The sequence below is a fragment of the Orbicella faveolata genome, unplaced genomic scaffold, assembly GCF_042242905.1.
Source record: "Orbicella faveolata isolate gen_17 unplaced genomic scaffold, um_ofav_v1 contig_1, whole genome shotgun sequence".
NCBI lineage: Eukaryota > Metazoa > Cnidaria > Anthozoa > Scleractinia > Merulinidae > Orbicella > Orbicella faveolata.
Window position 1 is genome coordinate 16,009,509 of NW_028301536.1, and position 17,701 is coordinate 16,027,209.

At 38.2% G+C, this 17,701-nt stretch overlaps 3 protein-coding genes across 4 annotated transcripts; 2 read left to right on the top strand and 1 right to left on the bottom strand.

The window, feature by feature from the left end:
• The first annotated feature begins 110 nt into the window (after nucleotides 1–110).
• On the top strand, nucleotides 111–5,375 carry LOC110050035 (dehydrogenase/reductase SDR family member 9-like). The gene is made up of 4 exons (XM_020755905.2): nucleotides 111–494; nucleotides 3,587–3,769; nucleotides 4,155–4,397; nucleotides 4,977–5,375. Exons 1-4 carry the CDS (start codon nucleotides 158–160, stop codon nucleotides 5,207–5,209), a joined length of 996 nt encoding a protein of 331 aa, XP_020611564.1. The 5' UTR covers nucleotides 111–157; the 3' UTR covers nucleotides 5,210–5,375.
• A 2,787-nt stretch (nucleotides 5,376–8,162) lies between these two features.
• LOC110050277 (short-chain dehydrogenase/reductase family 9C member 7-like) lies at nucleotides 8,163–12,035 on the top strand. The gene is made up of 4 exons (XM_020756190.2): nucleotides 8,163–8,587; nucleotides 9,189–9,374; nucleotides 9,971–10,210; nucleotides 10,806–12,035. The coding sequence occupies exons 1-4, from the start codon at nucleotides 8,245–8,247 to the stop codon at nucleotides 11,030–11,032; spliced, it is 996 nt and encodes a 331-aa protein (XP_020611849.2). The 5' UTR covers nucleotides 8,163–8,244; the 3' UTR covers nucleotides 11,033–12,035.
• On the bottom strand, nucleotides 11,085–17,685 carry LOC110049285 (adipose-secreted signaling protein-like). 2 transcript variants are annotated; one of them, XM_020755084.2, is made up of 3 exons: nucleotides 17,365–17,685; nucleotides 14,444–14,656; nucleotides 11,085–13,578 (listed from the first exon to the last, which is right to left on the bottom strand). In XM_020755084.2, exons 1-3 carry the CDS (start codon nucleotides 17,417–17,419, stop codon nucleotides 13,352–13,354), a joined length of 495 nt encoding a protein of 164 aa, XP_020610743.1. In that variant the 5' UTR covers nucleotides 17,420–17,685; the 3' UTR covers nucleotides 11,085–13,351. The 2 variants fall into 2 exon arrangements, with proteins under 2 accessions (XP_020610743.1, XP_020610737.1); XM_020755078.2 differs by having other exon boundaries at nucleotides 11,085–13,581; nucleotides 17,365–17,683.
• Between the last annotated feature and the right edge of the window lie 16 nt (nucleotides 17,686–17,701).

The following is a 17,701-nucleotide window of genomic DNA, read 5'->3' on the forward strand; positions in this document are numbered from 1 at the left end:
TACTTACGAATAAATTAGAAACTTTAAAATTCTTCGCAGCTGTTAAAATCATTCTTGCTCTCCGTGGTTTTTGGGTGAGTTCGTCTGGGATCCAGACCAATCAGGAACAAATTGATTCCACTGTCTTTGTTTTCCCCTGCTGCGTGAGGTCGAAACCATGGCGTCTGTAGTCATTCTGTGTTTCGCAGCAGCAACATGCTACATTTTAAGATGGTTGTTTCTGTACTTTCGTGGAGGACAGGGAAAAATAGAAGGCATAAGAAACAGATATGTTCTCATAACCGGAAGCGGATCGGGCTTTGGTAAGCAGATTGCCGTGGAATTGGATCAGCTGGGTGCTCGAGTGATCGCGACTTGCAGAACAAAGGCTGGCGAGGAGTCTGTTAGAGCTGTTTGTAGTAACAGAGTCAAGACCTACTGTATGGACGTTACAGACGCTGATCAGGTTAGAGAGGTTTTTGAAAGTGTCAAGAAAGAGATTCCAGCGGACGAAGGTAATTTTTGACAAGAGACACTATGTAGTTTCTTGTTCTTGATCAATAATTTTAAGAGCAACATGTTGCTTGTCCTCGATCAAGGAGCTGTTTTAAAAGCATTAATTTAACCGTATTGATACTCTCCTCTGGATATATATAGCCGAGTCTTAGATAAGCGAACGATTACGCAGTGAAACTCGACTTCTGATCATTTGATTTAATGTGAGTAATAGAAGTGAAATGATCGTTTAAAGTTGGCGCAGTGGATTCTCGAAAATCTTACTGACGCGATATTTTAATTCGACACCAATAAAATGCTAATCATATCGACGGGACATAGCAAGACTGTCAAGGAATAAAAGCTTAAAATTGATTCGGAACCTCAGTGAGCTGTTCAGACGGTAAAAGAGAAGCAACTTACAGGCAATATATATTACATCATTACGCGTTACGTGACGGCGCTGAAAGAACTGAGATAGTTTCGCACGCAATTCATCTCCTGCAGTACGCTTACCTTCTCGTTAACTGACATATAATCTTCAATCATGCCAGCATGTCAAAATTGTGATAATTGCTTACTCTAGTTTCAGCGAGGAAGTCACTTATTAAGGCAGTTTCTCATACAAGTCTGTCTCATTTATGTGTCGTTATAGTAAGTCAGGATGTAGATCTATACTGACAAGCTGTTAAGTGGCTATATTTTTTTATCACATGTAGTCATAACTGACACGAAGATCAGTAGAGGTTGAGTATCTTTCTCCAATACATACTAAACTCTTGAAGGTCACGAAAATTGCATTCAGGTAGCGAGATATGGACATATGCCAGCGTAATCAGGAAGCCAACGAGTCGAAATTTTCATTGCCTATAGTTTGTGTCATCACGTAAGCGTTCTGAAGGATCGCGTGACGGATAAAATGACGACCGCCAAGGAGATGAAATAAGAACTCGACTTCCTCTTTTACTTTTACTGGTTAAGAGATGCCCGTATAATATTCACCCATTTCGTTTCTGCTGACATTAATTTTAACTGTCGTGTTCGTACGCCAAGGGACGTTCAATCACTCCCCGGCGGTATCCGGTCGTTCGCCAACGTCTTAGGTCGATTCGCCAACGTCCTACTGGTCAATTCGCCAACGTCTAAATAAAAGTTTACCTTCACCTGTGTGTGCTGTCATTTATTTCATTCCCTCACCCAGAATTATTTTCCATGCAAGAGCACCTCATTATTGCGACGACAGTTTTCTGCTACGCTACCCCTCCCTCTAAGATTTTTTTTTTGTATGAACACTAACGGGGGGAGGAAGCGTAACTGATTTATAACAATCAATACAGCTTGAATGTTACTAAAACTACGAGTCAAAAAGTCTTCAGTAAAAATCTAAACAGTATTCAGCATTCATTTATCCCGCGAATGTGTGCAATTAACCTTTCTTTTCCTGTTTGAAAAAAAAAATCAAAAGCTTCGCTATTGTTTAGAATATGTGAAAAAGTCACAAGTCAAACTACAATTGACACTAATTAGCGTGGCATTTTAATTAGCGTCGTCTATGGGATTTTTGTTTTTAGGCTTATTAGAATATGAATGTTTCCCGTTAACCAATCAGAACTGTGAATTTTATCACACTTACCTTTCTGATCCGATGCCATAAGTATAAAAGCCCCTCCCCCCCCCCCCCCCAAAAAAAATACTGGATCTTCATGCGCGCTTTAGAGCAACTGAATTCAATTCGATCAACTTAACGTCATGAATATCTGCAACGTGTGTAACTTCTCCGTTTGCCCGCGCCAGGAAGGCCTCCAATGTGAAGGCTGCTACCGATGGCAACATCGTACCTGCGATACTGGAATATCCCGAGCCCAGTACCGCGCCGCTGTACAGTCTGGTGAGGGAATCGACTGGAGTTGCCAGGTGTGCAAGGAGACACCATGCTTCGAGAGTACCAGAATAGAGGAAGATATGGTCTCTTTGATCAATGACCGTACTGGATATCTGACGTTGGCGAATTGACCAGTAGGACGTTGGCGAAGCGACTTAGGACGTTGGCGAATCGACGTAAGACGTTGGGGAATGAGTCGTTGGTGAAACGACTCGTTGGCGAAACGACCGTAAATCCTCCCCGGCTACCTTTTTCATCCACCTAGATGGCTTTTTTTTTTTTTAATTTGCGTGATAACCACTGTCACCATTAGACTCACTCGTTTCCGCGGTTACAACAAGATATCCTCAAAGCTGTCTGAAAATGTAATAAACTAGTAGTAATCAAAGATCATGAGTGCGTTCGACACCGTCGCCTTCACATATATACCTTAAATGACTTAACTAGCTGACTTTCAACCTCTATCTATTGCTAAAATCAACATTTTTCATGAACAACCGAGGTTGTACCCCGGGTGGGGGGTACTTTGGGAATTTCTGGGTAGGGATGTGCCGCTGGGACCCTGGAACCCTTAGCCTATACCAGAGCTAGTTCAGCTCCGGAATTTTGCTAACCTATACTAGAGTAAACTCCCCAAATCCCCCCATCTACCGACACTGTTGAGGCTGATTTGCGTAAATTTAAACTTGCCGATTTGATTTTTTTATATTTTGGAGTGGCAATTCCTGGTTTCCTTGCTCTAAATAAAATCTTCAACCAACCAGTCAGTTTTGTGAAAAATGATATTCTATTTTAGACCCTATCCTAGAGTAAACTGCTTGAAAACCATACCCTTCACAGCGGCACATACCTATATAGCCCATATATGGCAGTGCTCCCTCCCCCGGGGGTTGTACACAGACAGATATAGTGTCAAAGTCCATGCCAGTGAAGAGGTCCCCTGTATAGACAACAATGGCCGATTTGCTGTAGATAGATAGATAGATAGATAGATAGATAGATAGATAGATAGATAGATAGATAGATAGATAGATAGATAGATAGGTAGATAGGTAGGTAGATAGATAGATAGATAGATAGATAGATAGATAGATAGATAGATAGATAGATGGATAGACCACCTCCATGTAATTGGTCGATCGAGAAAGCAACAACTTCATTGCTCGACAAGCAATTCCAAAAGTGCACAGGCAATGTGTAGTAATTTAGACGACTTCATTCACTCCACAGGACTGTGGGGACTGGTAAACAATGCCGGAAAACTATCGGTGGGCATGATTGAGTTGCAACCGCTGGACAGTTTTAAAAGCATCGCAGATGTTAATCTTTGGGGAGCGATATTTGTCACGCAAACCTTTCTCCCATTGGTAAAAAAAGCGCGTGGACGCATTGTCAATATCGGAAGCATCTTGGGTAAGGTCGTCACTGAATGAAAACTAGAAACTCAAGAATGAGGTTTGCAAGGGACTGGAAAAGATCTTGGCATCGGCTAATCACGTGATCCCATTCACGTGACTAGTCGTTTGCTCATGAATGACACCTGTACACTGCGTCTTTCTGAACATAATTGGTTCCAGGGAGTATTCTTTAACGTTGTCCAGCTATCAGAAAAGACAGAAAAATCAAGCTTACTTTAATTCCCTCAACAAAGAAGATTTCTAAATACGAAAAAAATTTGAACGACTTGTCAGCTGGAATAAAAAATGACCCAAAACTGAGGTATTTTCAAGTGCCACAGAGTATAGTTACGTGGAAATATTTGTAGGAAGCTCATAACGAAGTGTTTCGGTTTTATCAGGTCGAATAGTTCTTCCCTATTTGTCTGCCTACACCATCTCCAAATATGGTTGTTCAGCCTTTTCTGATGCCCTGAGGCGAGAAATGTCCCCCTGGGGGGTACATGTGAGTATTATTGAGGCTGGAGCTCACAAAACTAAACTGGTGAGTGGCGATATTTTAGCGGAACAGTGGCAGTCCTTGTGGAGTGGACTCAGCGAAGAAATGAAGCAGGAATACGGAGGCAACGAAGGACTTCAAAGAGGTAATCTAACAGATCACGCCAACAAAACTAGCTGGACCTTGCCTGTAGCGGCCCTGAACTTAGAGTGAGTTCTAGTACGTGCATTCCTTAAGAAAAAGAACCAGTAACAGTCACATCAAGCAGTTTTAAATATTCTTCGTTGCATGGTTTTCCGCGTTCGAAAGTTTTTTGTACTTCGTAAAGGGTTTGGCTTTAATTTGTAAGCGACATAAAAAGGGTTAAAGGAAGTGAGCGATATATTGTTATATGATAAGTTGGATAATTCTCGCATTTTTATTGGTTCTTTCTACTGATCAATTGGAAGACAAACACATAGATGACGTCATCAACATTTTTTTGTTTCTTTGTTATATAAAGCAAATAGATGCCATGTTGCCGTGCGTCTGTTCACTAACTGATCACAGAAGACGTCAAATTGTGGTTAGAACATATCAGTGACACATTCGGTTATCTCCTCGTGTGCCACTTTTTTGTTCTCACCACATTTGACGTCATCTGTCTTCTATTACTGCACAGACGTACGACAACGTGGAATCTATTTGCTAATCTGATGTGCAATTTATCTCTATTCCTGGACAGGTGTGGAAAGCATGAAGCGGTTCGACATTGTAACCTCCCCGCGCATGGACAGAGTGGTCAGTAGTGTCCTTCACGCTCTTACGTCACGTGATCCGCAGACACACTACGTCATTGGACACGATGCTAAAGCTTTGGCATGGTTGTCAATGATGCCCGCCTGTATCACTGACTTTCTCTTTAGACTTTTGTCAGTTATATGGCCAGGCCCTGGGCCAAAGCAACCTCGTTCCTAAGGCTATTCCGTTCTGCCCCTACCAAATTAAATTTCAAGGTTAAAGCTCTGGCGACGAAGTTGGTGCCGAGGAGAAACGAGTTCGAGTTAACTCGATGATCATGTAGTTAGGTGTTTTAAAATTGAATATTCAAAGAATTTAAAGAATTAAAAAAATGATAATCTTGCCGGACATGTTTTCTTTTATCTAATACCATTGGAACCTTCTCTAGTAACCAATAAGAATCAAAGTCATAGCGAGGATTCTGAGCGGAGAAACGCCAGAATCATTTATGCAGCCCATTAGTCTTACAACCTATATATCCAGGCGTGCCACGCAGTTAAAGAAAAAATCGCAAGACAATTTAAAAAACAATTAAAAGTAATTGAGTTAATTACTAAAAGGATATTGTTCAGTAAACAAATTTCTTGTTTATCTTTTGTCGTTTTTATAAGGACTGCAGACGAGGAGGGAAAACTCTGTTATATTAATTACAAGTAATTAAATTTCTTTTTCCTGTACATAGGCAGATACGCTTTTCTAACCTAATCATAAAAATTACAATTTCCGCGATCGTGATTGGCTTAAAAAACTCCTATTTTCCACTAATTCACTTGCCAAGTTGTTATCGGACAATTTGTTATTGGACAGTTTATTATCGGACAGCACAATAAGCCAATCACATTTAAAGTTGTAGTTTAAATCAACCAATCACATTCAAAATTGTAGTTTCGTACGTGCGTGCGTGCGTGCGGTTTTGTGTTTTTGGCACCTAAATAGCCCTTTTCACGGTTACCTTTGCTCATTTGCATTACAATAAAATCTAGCATGTATGTGAGACAATCTCGGACTATTTTGTAGTTTTAGCCCGAAATTACCTCGAATGCACGTTGGATTACATTGTAATGCAAAGGAGAAAAATTAACCGTGATGTTTACACCTCCTTTGTAGGTATTTTAATGAAAATTTTCCCTTTCTTTCATAACTTGGCTATTCTTCTTTTCTCAGAAATTGTAATTTTTATGATTAATTGGTAATAAGACTTCGTATCGTCCAATTCGGTCTATAATCATACTCGTGATAAACAAATCGGACTCCCGCTGCGCGGTCATCCGATTTTGTTATCACTCTTATGATAACCGACCGAATTGGACTCCACCCAGTCCTAGGCATAGTCTAAAACCTGGACTGGACCCTGGACCCTGGACTCTGGACTCTGGACTCTGGACTCCAGATTAAAAAATATCAAAAAATAAATTAATTAATTAATTAATCAATTAAACTGAAACAAAAATTAAAATTGTACAAGGTTGGCACCGCCGGGTTTTTGGCACATGTCACATGACAGCCGTTTTCTGGAATGTAACACAACACTACCACCTCCTGGTGGGGCAAGGAAAGAGGGTACACGTGCAGTTTTGTCAAAGTAAGAAAATTAAAATAAATAAATAAAAATTAAAAAATAAAATTGAAAAAATAAAAAATATATATTGAATAAAGATACTGACAAAGTCTGGGTTGTAAATAGGGGTTTTTGTTTATAACACAGGGTTTTTGCCTCATTATAAGATGAAAACAGAGGGGGTGGGGGTGGGGGTGGGGTGGAGGAAGGAGGGTGCATGCACATTTTTGGCAAAGTATTTTGTTTTTTTATCTATGGTGCAAAGGGGTGGATGACAGAAAACAATTGCTGATTGTAAGCAAACCCCTAAAACACATAGAAATGATTGTTGTAGGATATATTGCAACAGTTTTAATATTAAAACGTCACTATACGTTAGCTTACGATTACAATATTTACCAGTACACATGCTCTGGGTGTCAACTGAATGATTTTCTTTATTGTAGTAACCACCTCTTCTCTGCATGCACCAGTTTAAACAGAACATTTGTGACGTTTCTATTACCTGTACAACAAAAAGTGTTTATCTTTCAAGGTAAATGGAATTAGGGAGTGTTTCCTATAACCCAGAAAGCTATGAGTAAGGGAAGCGACACCCCCAACAACTCCTGATAAAATATTAAATCATTCTAGAATTATTTTCAAAAATGTTCATTCCATTATTTATAGCATGATGACCAGGAAAAGACATAAAGAGCTTTGCAAGATTCATATTTTCAAATTAAGAACAATTTTGATGGCATTGGCTGTAAAAGTACCAACTGGCGTCTTAATGCCTTCTTTCCCTCCCCTCCTTAACCCCCTCAACACACACACATATTTTTTTCTATTACCTGAAGATCATTTCCGATTATAGATTACTATTAAAGATGGCTGAAAATGTTTTCAGATGAAAAGATTAGGGGTAGCGTCACGTGACATGAGGCAAAAAACCCTGTCTTTTTATTTTTTATTTTATTTTATTTTTTAAATTTTTTAAAATTTTTTTAATCTGGAGTCCAGAGTCCAGAGTCCAGAGTCCAGGGTCCAGTCCAGATGTTAGACTATGCCCCCAGTCCTGTTACCATTACATATCAAACGACAAGAGGCTGAAAGAGTAAGATAACTAGCGTTTTCCGCATTGGCTGCCAATAACGCTTCCATTGCTGTGACATGGGGAAAACAGGAAGAAGCAACCGGATGCTGACATGCTGTTCTACGCTACGAATCGCATTTTCAGTAAAAAAAGGAAAGAAACAAGAAAGGACGGAAATATACTGATAAAGAAATATAGATAAAACTGATAGATAGGGATACCGTACCATTAAATTAGAAACTTCAACATCACCCGGGCAACCTCCTCTCCCCCTCCCCGCAAAATTCCCATTCCTCGGGCAAAAATGAAATGTTCGAGCTCGTAGGTCCTCCCACCCAACTCCTGCTTTGAAATTCTCCCATGTCCCAAGTATTGTTTTTATAAGTTTATATCAAAATACAAAGGCGATTAAATTTTGGATAAACACGAATTTTCAGGGACATCACAAGGGTTTTGAAGGCCTTCCGTTTAGAAGAAAGATTGCATGACGAAGCCGGGTGAAGATCGCGTGACGACGTCAAGTTCTTCCCAGCCCTCTCTCGGTTTGTGGGCTGAGGTGCTGCACTCACCGACGGGACAATGAATCCTGCGAGTTTTCTATCCTTATTGCCATCGTGGATCCTCCTGGTCATTATTTCCCTGATCACTATCTATTTTGTCGCGTGTTTGTTGCCAAGGTCAAAAATTGACTTGAAGGGAAAATATGTTCTTATCACGGGCTGCGACTCGGGCTTCGGAAGGAAAACAGCCATCACACTGGACAAGATGGGAGCTTTTGTGTTGGCGACTTGCTTAACGAAAGAAGGAGAGCAGGGTTTGAAATCAGTGACGAGCGACAAACTGAAAACTTTCCAGATGGATGTGACCAACTCTCAACAGATCAAAGATGTATACAGCGAGGTGAAGAAGGAAATTTCTTCTGGTACGTTGCAAACTGTATTTATCAGTTGCGCGCATGTTTCCAAAAGTCAGTCATTGATCGTCATTGTGAAGTACCCAATAATTTTGGCAGAATTCATCAGAAATTCGACATTCTACACTGGGAAAGGAAGGGGTGGGTGGTTTCTGCAGTAGCCTAGCTACTTTTCAGATCTGTGCAAGCTCTTTGGGCACGCTTTGCAATTTTCCCGGATCGATCAGCATTGCGTGACGATCGCCGCGCAGTGAGGAAGAAGCGTTGCGTGACGGTACCATTAACAACCGCAATAACATGTATATCAACACTGTTTGGTATGGCATTAAGTAAAATGAAATTCAATAGTTTTTGAAATTAATGTGGCATGATTTGACAACAACAACCAGATTGTTTACCACTGTTTCTTTTCCTCCTGCTAATTGGTGCAGTTGTTAGTTATCGTCAAATGATGACATTTGTGTGATAATGCTATAATTCGTGAAAGAAGTTATACCTTGCCTGAACTCTCTTATAATCATTTGAAGCAAGTGTTTAAAGGGACAGGTGCTTAGGATTTAGGACTTAGGATACTGTAAAATTGCCAGACAGTATTTAATTTGTCTTTCAGCTGGATTGTGGGGCCTGGTAAACAATGCTGGAATTCTTTACTTCAGCCCCATCGAATGGACGCCACTAGACATCTTCAGACGCAGTGCCGACGTCAATCTATGGGGAATGATTGATGTCACTAAAACCTTTCTCCCATTAATCAAGAAGACCCGTGGGCGAGTAGTTAACTTATCAAGCATTGCAGGTACTTGTACATTAAGGCTAGTCTCCCTACACAAATGCGCTTTGGGTTTGTCACAGAATCTCAAGGAGCCTGCTACTGGGCTTGAGGAGTAATGACTGTGTGACAAGCCCACAGAGCATCCACAGCAGAGGCTACACGTAAGGGTTTTTCTCTGCAGTTTGACAGGTTGGTGAATGACACAAGGCTACAAAAATATTATATTGTTGATTAAACAGAATAATTATCTCAAAGGAAGACAAACCTTCTGGAAAGTAACATGATGACTTGGAAAAATCCTTCCCATTCATAGAAAAGAAAGACTGAATGTGACGGTGAAGGTGAAGCAGTTGATATTTTCCTTTCAATGACATAATTTTAGGACCAAAAAATTTAAAACATGCTCTTTCCAATTCTGAAATTCATATAGCTATAGCTAAAACTTAAGAAATTATTGTTCATGTGACCATAATTTGGTTTTGGTTTTAACGGTTCGAGATTGGCTGAGTAGTCTAATTGGTAAGTAATTGGTTTGGTTTTGGTTTTACGACACTCAACTGAAAACCACTCTTAAAATCACACCAATTAATTTTAACTCATTTACCATCTCATTTCAATAGGGCGAGTTTCATTCAACTTTTATGGATCATATAGTGTGACCAAGTATGGTGTAGAGGCATTTTCTGATGCCTTAAGGCGTGAGATGCAGCCTTGGGGAATCAAAGTCAGTATGCTTGAACCAGGATCATTTTTAACCAACATCTGTGCCCCTAATGTGTTTGAGCAGCAACTAAGACAGGCATGGAACATGCTGAGTGATGAGCTAAAGAATGAATATGGAGAGGAGTACTTAAATGCAGGTATCGATCTGTTCTGGGGTACAAAGAAAAAACTATTAGCTGTTGACTTGAACCCACTCACTAGTTGTCAAGTTGGAAAGATACACAATAAAACTAAGGCCATCTGGAGCCATTCCCAGAATGCCCAGTGTTCAGCATGGTAGTCTTGCTTTAGATGCCCTCAGCTAAATTGCTTTTTTCTGACTGGATAGACAGTGACTGGGTACAGGCCTGCCTCACTTCTGGGGTGTATTTCCCAGATGTTTCAGATACACACTCAAAATTCTTCCTCCTGCAATGTGTCAAAATAAGCTCACAATGTTGGTTGACCCATCATTGTTCTTCCAAGTCTATTGCTCCATTATTTCTTGTTTTAACTGTATTAACAACGTCCCAGTACTCTGCTCATACTCCAAGCTTCTCACCTTGATAATTTATGCTCAAAGGGGCAGTGTACTGACTAGCATATCATGTTTTAGTAATATTATTAAAGTATGACAAGGAACTTACTAAAGTTTTGCTTAGAAAAACAAAATGTTTGACTCAAGTTTAAAGAGTGTGCTGATAATTTTGTAACTCTAATGTAGGCTTGTTTGATTATCAACAAATTTTTCAGGTGTTGAAGTGCTGAGAAATAAAATATACCGTAATTTGGATATCAACGAAGTTGTCAACACAATAGTGGATGCCCTTATATCAAGTTCTCCGTGTGACCGCTACTTAGTTGGCAAAGATGCCAAGTATGCTCTTATATGGCTAGCAAGTTTACCAGCTTTTGTTTCAGACTTTCTCATTAATACAGCTTTTAACGCACCTCAACCACAGGGAGCTTGTCTTATGTGACTGTACTAAAAACAAACATTCAAGATTCAGCAACACATCTCAGAACAAAAAATAACTGTACATTTGGTTAAATTTTATTTGATAGTGGTAGCAAATGATACAAGTACGACCCATGAATTCCCCTCAGCTCCTGGGATGATGATGAAATCTAGCCTTTGACTCCAAAGAAGACAAAACATTTTAACAGTTTACCCAATATTGCACACTGCACATACATATACTAATATATCCATTTTATTTTTATACTTTGGTGTGCTTGTTTTTACTTACTTTAGATGTCTTTGTTGAAGTGTACCATTAATCATCATTATAACATCATGGTATAATAAGATCAAATCTATGAATTACATAAAATATAGCTACTGTTGTACTAAGCTCAAAACATTGTTATTTTAGATAGAAAAACTTTAAAGTTCAATTGAATTGTAAGTGTTGGCAAATTTTAATTGGCAGATTTATGAAAGTTACTGTTACAAATGATAATGACTTTAAAATGGAATGTGCATTATCCATGTAAGAATATTTATCCACAAAATGATTGTTTTACATATGCTATATATTGCCTACTTTTTAAGCATCAGTGCTACTGTACTGTACATTTAATTACAAGAAAATGATAACTTAGAGTATGAACCACAAATAATGACTTCATATTTAAAAGTGTCTCACATGTTGATAAGGTGGATTTCTGTTGAACAGTACACTGTTTTCATACCTTTTTAATTAAAACAAATAAAAGAGGAAGAACTTTTTGTTGTAACAAGGAGAAGTGTGCATTTTACACTTTGAAACAGGTTGAAATGATAGCATAAGAGAATATGTGTCTCCCTGGAGTAAAATTAAATGACAGCATACTACACAGGACCAGTTTAAAAGGATGAGTGGTTTACATTCAATAACGTGAATTTAAAGTGAGTAATAAGCTTTCCGTGAAGAGCTTTGCTGAAATATTTATATGCAATGATAAAATTTCTTTCAAATAAAATGACTGGAAAATAACAAACCTTGTGTTCATTATTTTGTTTACTACATAAACAGGAGAATGATACTGGACATGCAAAGGCAATAACTGTGTTACATGTATTTCATGCACATTCAGTGGTTAATTTTATTATTAAAACACAGGAGGACAGCTACAGTGCAACTAACGGTACTCCAACTAAGGCCACTTAAGTAAATTCTTTGCAAATTGATCACTTACATTTTAAAAGTTCTAAAATAGTAAGTGTTAATGATCAAAGTGACCACAGATCTGTTGCCTTTGTTATGTACCACACAATTACATTAATAATTTGTTGGAACACTGTTGTTAACCTCCAGGATTTTTATTCGTTAAATTTGTAGAAAATTTTGTTAAGCGGCCTTGGTTAGAGCAGTCAGACTGTAAACAAAATTATTTCATCTACCTGTCCAGTCATATGATAATAGCGGAGCTCTGACGGTCCATTGTGGATATAGGAAAGTAAAGGAAACCCATAAATTGATTTTCTCATGGTTATTGTTGCTAGCAGTATTGCTCATGGGCGTGTATGCATGATGATGGTGACGACGGAGTTGTGCAACATGGCAGCCATACTCCAGCTAAGAGGTTGGCTGAGACATGCAGCCTTAGTTTATAGAGTACTTCTTTGATATTGGACATCCATGTTATGGTCAATAATTGACACCTGTCAAAACAAGGTAATCACTGACCAGTATCACCTGACCATATCGCTGGCTCAAGTTTAGAGCTCATAGAGATCACATGTTTATTTTTTGTAAGTTGACCACTGACTAATTGCTGGCTTTCGATTGGATTGTGGGCTCAAGCAGAGTTTTAACTTGTCGTAATCAGGGCCGGGTTGTTCAGAAGCTGGTTAACGCTAACCCAGGATTAAAAGTGAACCAAACTATAAATTTTTCTTGTTTAAAAATGTTTTTCACTGCTTATGTTTTGTGTAGTTTGAGATTACTTAAACTCAAAATAGAAGGTCAAACAATATAAAAAAACTCACCACAAAGTTACAAAACTCAACAGGAGCTCTGCTTTTAGGCTGGGCTAAATCTATATATTAAAATTAGTGAATGAGTGTGCAAGAATGTTCCAGGTGGAGAGTTGGTACCATTTTCAAAGGATGTTTTCTAAAAGGATTAGCTTTCCTGTCAAAAATGGTACATGAAAGGGTAAGGGTTTGGACCTTGAGCTGGTTCGCCCCTGCCCCCCAACCCTGAAAAAGTCACAGCTATTAAAAATGTAAAAAGCAGCTTTTGAGCAGAGGATTAAATCACAAAATACACTAACAGTATTATCTTTGTATCTACTAATGACTGCTCCTCTCATCATTCAAAGCCTGTCCAGTCACTGTGTTCTTCTTCTTCATCTTTTGCATGGTGTATGCATCGTATTTTTTCCTTCAGCATGGGAGTTCCCTTACGTGCTCCAAGAACTCTTGCATGAAGCACAATCACAAATTCTTCTTCAGCTTCATTTTTAAGCACAAATTTGTCCCTAAGGAGTCCTTCCTTGTGTGCATCTAGCTCCAGTGTGATTTCATGACCTTTACCATCTGCTAAAATGTTAGTTAAAAAACCAAGTGATGAAGGAATTTTAAACTTGGTGATCACATTAACATGTGTAACAAAACTGGAGTGAATATTATGAACCTTTATTATATAAAACTTATTCAATAGTGGTATACCTAGTGGTAGCAAATTGGTAAAACCAATATCCCACATGCAAGGATACCATTTTTATCCACACATATGTGTTATCATTTTTTTATATCAGTTTTGTTACCTTAAAGTGCATAAGGGTGTCATTTTTTTTGTGATGCACATTTGTGGTGCCAAGTTTCAAGAACACTACTTCAATATTTCCAGAGATATCATTTATTCAGTATTTTACCACTTTTTAGTTGCAAACAATATGACGTCATCACTGATCTAATTTGCATAATAGAAAAATGTCAATATCTCTAAAACGAAAAAAGATAATTCAAAAAGAAAAACTCCATTCTTCTGTATTTTGAAAGGCTTTTCAAATAAGCAGAAATTATTTTTCACATATGTACTTTACTTCACTTAAATTTGTTCTGAAGTCTTCAGTAATCTTTGGAAATCGCCGGAAATTTTCCAAAAACATTTGGAAATGTTCGTCTGGCCTTCGGACAACTTTTGACAAATCTTCTGAAATCTTCAGAAAGTGGTCGGAAATCTTCGGAAAATTGCCTGAAACATTGTTATGTATTGTGAAAATTTCATATAATAAAAGGAAAATTACATGGTTGCTTGGAGATGCAGAATTTCTCTTCTTGTGTTGAAAAATACTTCACTCGTTCACCATGCTCACACGTGAAATATTTTTAAACACTCAGAGAAATTTTGTATCTCCCTGCGGCCATGAAATATCCTCTATATCTTCAATGAACTCACCCAGACTGTTGACATTTCCTACAGCTATAAAAGGTGTATTGATAACAGGTGTTAATGATGTGGATCCTGGAGCTATTGGAACAGTGAGTTGTATTTCATACTTGTGTCTGTGCTGGAGAAAGCCCAAGTGAGCATTAAGTATTGATTCTCCCTTCATACGCAGTTGTATTTCTGTGTTAGCAGTAACATCCTCTGGAAAGTGAACATGATGGCCTGCCAAAAATACAAAACTACATACATCAGACAAACAATGGACCCAGCTCTAAGAGTCTTAAGGTGATTCCTCACATTTGCATTGCGCATCCTTACTGCGCATAATTTATAGCGTCACTAACGCGTGCTCACACATGCACACATTGAAAACATGGCACATTTGCCTCGATACTGAGTTTTGTCAGTTGAAAAATGGCTATAGCTCACCAATGAGCTCAGGCACGCCAATTTTTTTTCCAGTCGTTTTAATCAAATAATCATCAACTTTATGTGAGAAAAGACTGATCTGACTTCTATTGCTGAAAATTGAAGAAGTAAGGAAAATAGCAGCTGCACTGTAGTCTTTTCTATTTTGCAGTTTGATAGCCATGGCAAGCAATTTGGTTCCAATATTTCAACAAGGATTCAGCTGTCTGTCAAAATCAAACGTAAAAAGTTTACTTGTGTCTCACGCAAGTGTTGGCTGTAGTTTGAGGCATGTTTTCATGAGTCTGAGCTCACAAAGATTTTACCATAACTTGGAATGCGTTCTTGTAATAAGCATTAAATAATGCCAAAATGGGACATTTTCAATGCCTCACTCCTCCTTAACGAGCAAGGGCGCCCCCCTTTTTATTTTATAATTAAAGTTCTCTTTAATAAATATTCAGTGGACAAAGTTTGAACAAAAATCTATTGATTGTTTATTCCAGGGGAATAACCTTAAACTTTAATCAAGCTAATTTTTCTGCTCTACATTGTCTTCACAATGTTAATGATGATAACACCACGAGAGGAGATTGCTATTTTGTAGTTCACCAGTTTCTTCTATGGAATATTCATAGAAAGCTGAGCAAAAGGAAGAATTTGAGAGCACCAGAACTGAAATAATCAAACCAAAACTTGATTTCCCAGACAAAGATATCAACAGAGTTGACCATAACACCAGTGTCGACAAAACAAAACTACAACCAAATCCTTTCAAACCTATTTGGGATGAACTGGATGTGGATAGCAACATACAGTCTGACTTTACCCACAGCCAGAGTAGGGAAGGCAGTAATCTTTTCAGCCTGTACAGCATAAATCAGTACACAACTTTCCAGATATAATCTTGTTGTCCTATGATTATATATGTATGACCTGCTAGTGGAGTTTCAACATGTCTCTGTCTATTTGTATTTTTATTCTCCCAGATCTCAGCATAATGCTAACTGTTAGAGCCAAGTTTAAAATAATTATTTAACACAGACTTGTTTACTTGTTGCATCCTGCATTGACCTTTTAATGTAGTTTGTCAATCAAATCGTGCAATTGATAAGAACATTAAACATAGAGAAAAACTGTTTGTGTAATATCAGATCATTCAAGAACTGTTCACTCCACTTTAAATATCCTTTACTTTGGGGTAGCTTAGTGTTAACTTAATTGCTAGTTCTAAATTATGGTTGTTTCAAGTTAAACCAGAAGTAAAAACATGTACATGCATTTGGGGCATTGAGGACTTATTTTTTCTAAGCTAATAGATACTAAAACATAAATACTTCAAATGGTATTCAGATCATGAAACAGAGTTGCCTGTCAAAACTTATAATTCATTCACCCAATGAGCTGTTGTGATATTTAGAGGATCTTACATGACCATGCAAAGATATGAATTTTATCTTCAAGTGCTGATGGTACTTCCCATGGGTGAGTGCAGCAGATGATTGAGAGATAACATCATCACAAGAAGATAACATTTGTATCCCTAAGCAGCCATGTAATGTTCTGTGTGCTAAATGGATATTGATGAAATATCCAAATCTAAGACATCTTGCATGACCTTGCATGTGAAAGGGATGCTCAAATATTATTGGCTGACATGTGCCTTACAATGATGACATCAATATCCAGGGCTCACATATGAAATATAAATTATAGTATATGTACATCCTCAAATTTTGGGTACCAGAAAAAAAATCCCAGTATGTCATCAACATCTAAATAATGAAATAAATTAGCTTACCGTAAGTTATACCTGTTGTGACAGCCGCAACTATTTAAAGTAACTTTAATTAGCTTAATTGAGCTTAAGTAGGCTTTTTAATTATTTTTAATTCGTTGCACATCATGACCATTTCTTGAACTATGAAATTTGTTGCAATTCGCTGGTCATTTCCAAAAGGGCATTTTTCGCTCACGCCATGATCAAAACAGAATTAATTATTTACGAAAACGAAATCCAGCTGCATGGAATTCTCAAATTTCAATGCCTCAGGTACTCATGAAAGTCCAGCTCCTTATTATTTTAGTTATGAGCGAAGAATTTAGAGTTAATTCATAGTACTCTAATAAAACGACAAAATGGTAATTTTTCGAATTAGTAAGCCCAATGTTTATAAGCTAAGCTACAGTAAAGGTGGTTCAATATCAAGTGTTCTCGAACTGATCGGAACCGGCGCCATTGGACTCCCCATGCTGTAAAATGGTTGCCATGCAAAAGAGACGTTCTACATTCAATGAATTAATTCAGAAAGTGCTAAGTCATTGAAAAAGAATAAAGGAGTTACAAAATGAGACTTTCAGCGAGAGAAAACAATGAACTACCGGTAATTTGTTTATTAATTGCTTTCCGTGCCCAGCTGGCAAAGGCACAGCTTTCAAATTACACTCTCTTCAAATTTAAACAAGATTTTCAAGCCCTTAAACACTTAAAATAACATAACAACACATGTCTACACACTCACCATCTTCAGTATCCTCCTCCTCGTGCAACACGGCGTGGTTATTCAACTCTGCCATTTCGTGTCAATGCGGAGAAAAAGGCTATTGGCGAGGAAAGAAGAAGCAAGTCCGAGAGTTTCCACAGATGATCAAAAAACAAACTCTTCGGGGATAGGGTAAGTCGATTTCTTATCTCGCTTAAAACGGCGCCTTTCCAAACCTAAAAACACAAAACAAGTATTCTCACTTCTCGTTGTTAGTATTTATCTTGCTGAAGATGCAAGAGTGCTCAAGTCTGGGTCATATGCGTGAGTCTCCGTGAGTTCTTGACCCAAACTTGTCAAACTTGAACCTGCCTGC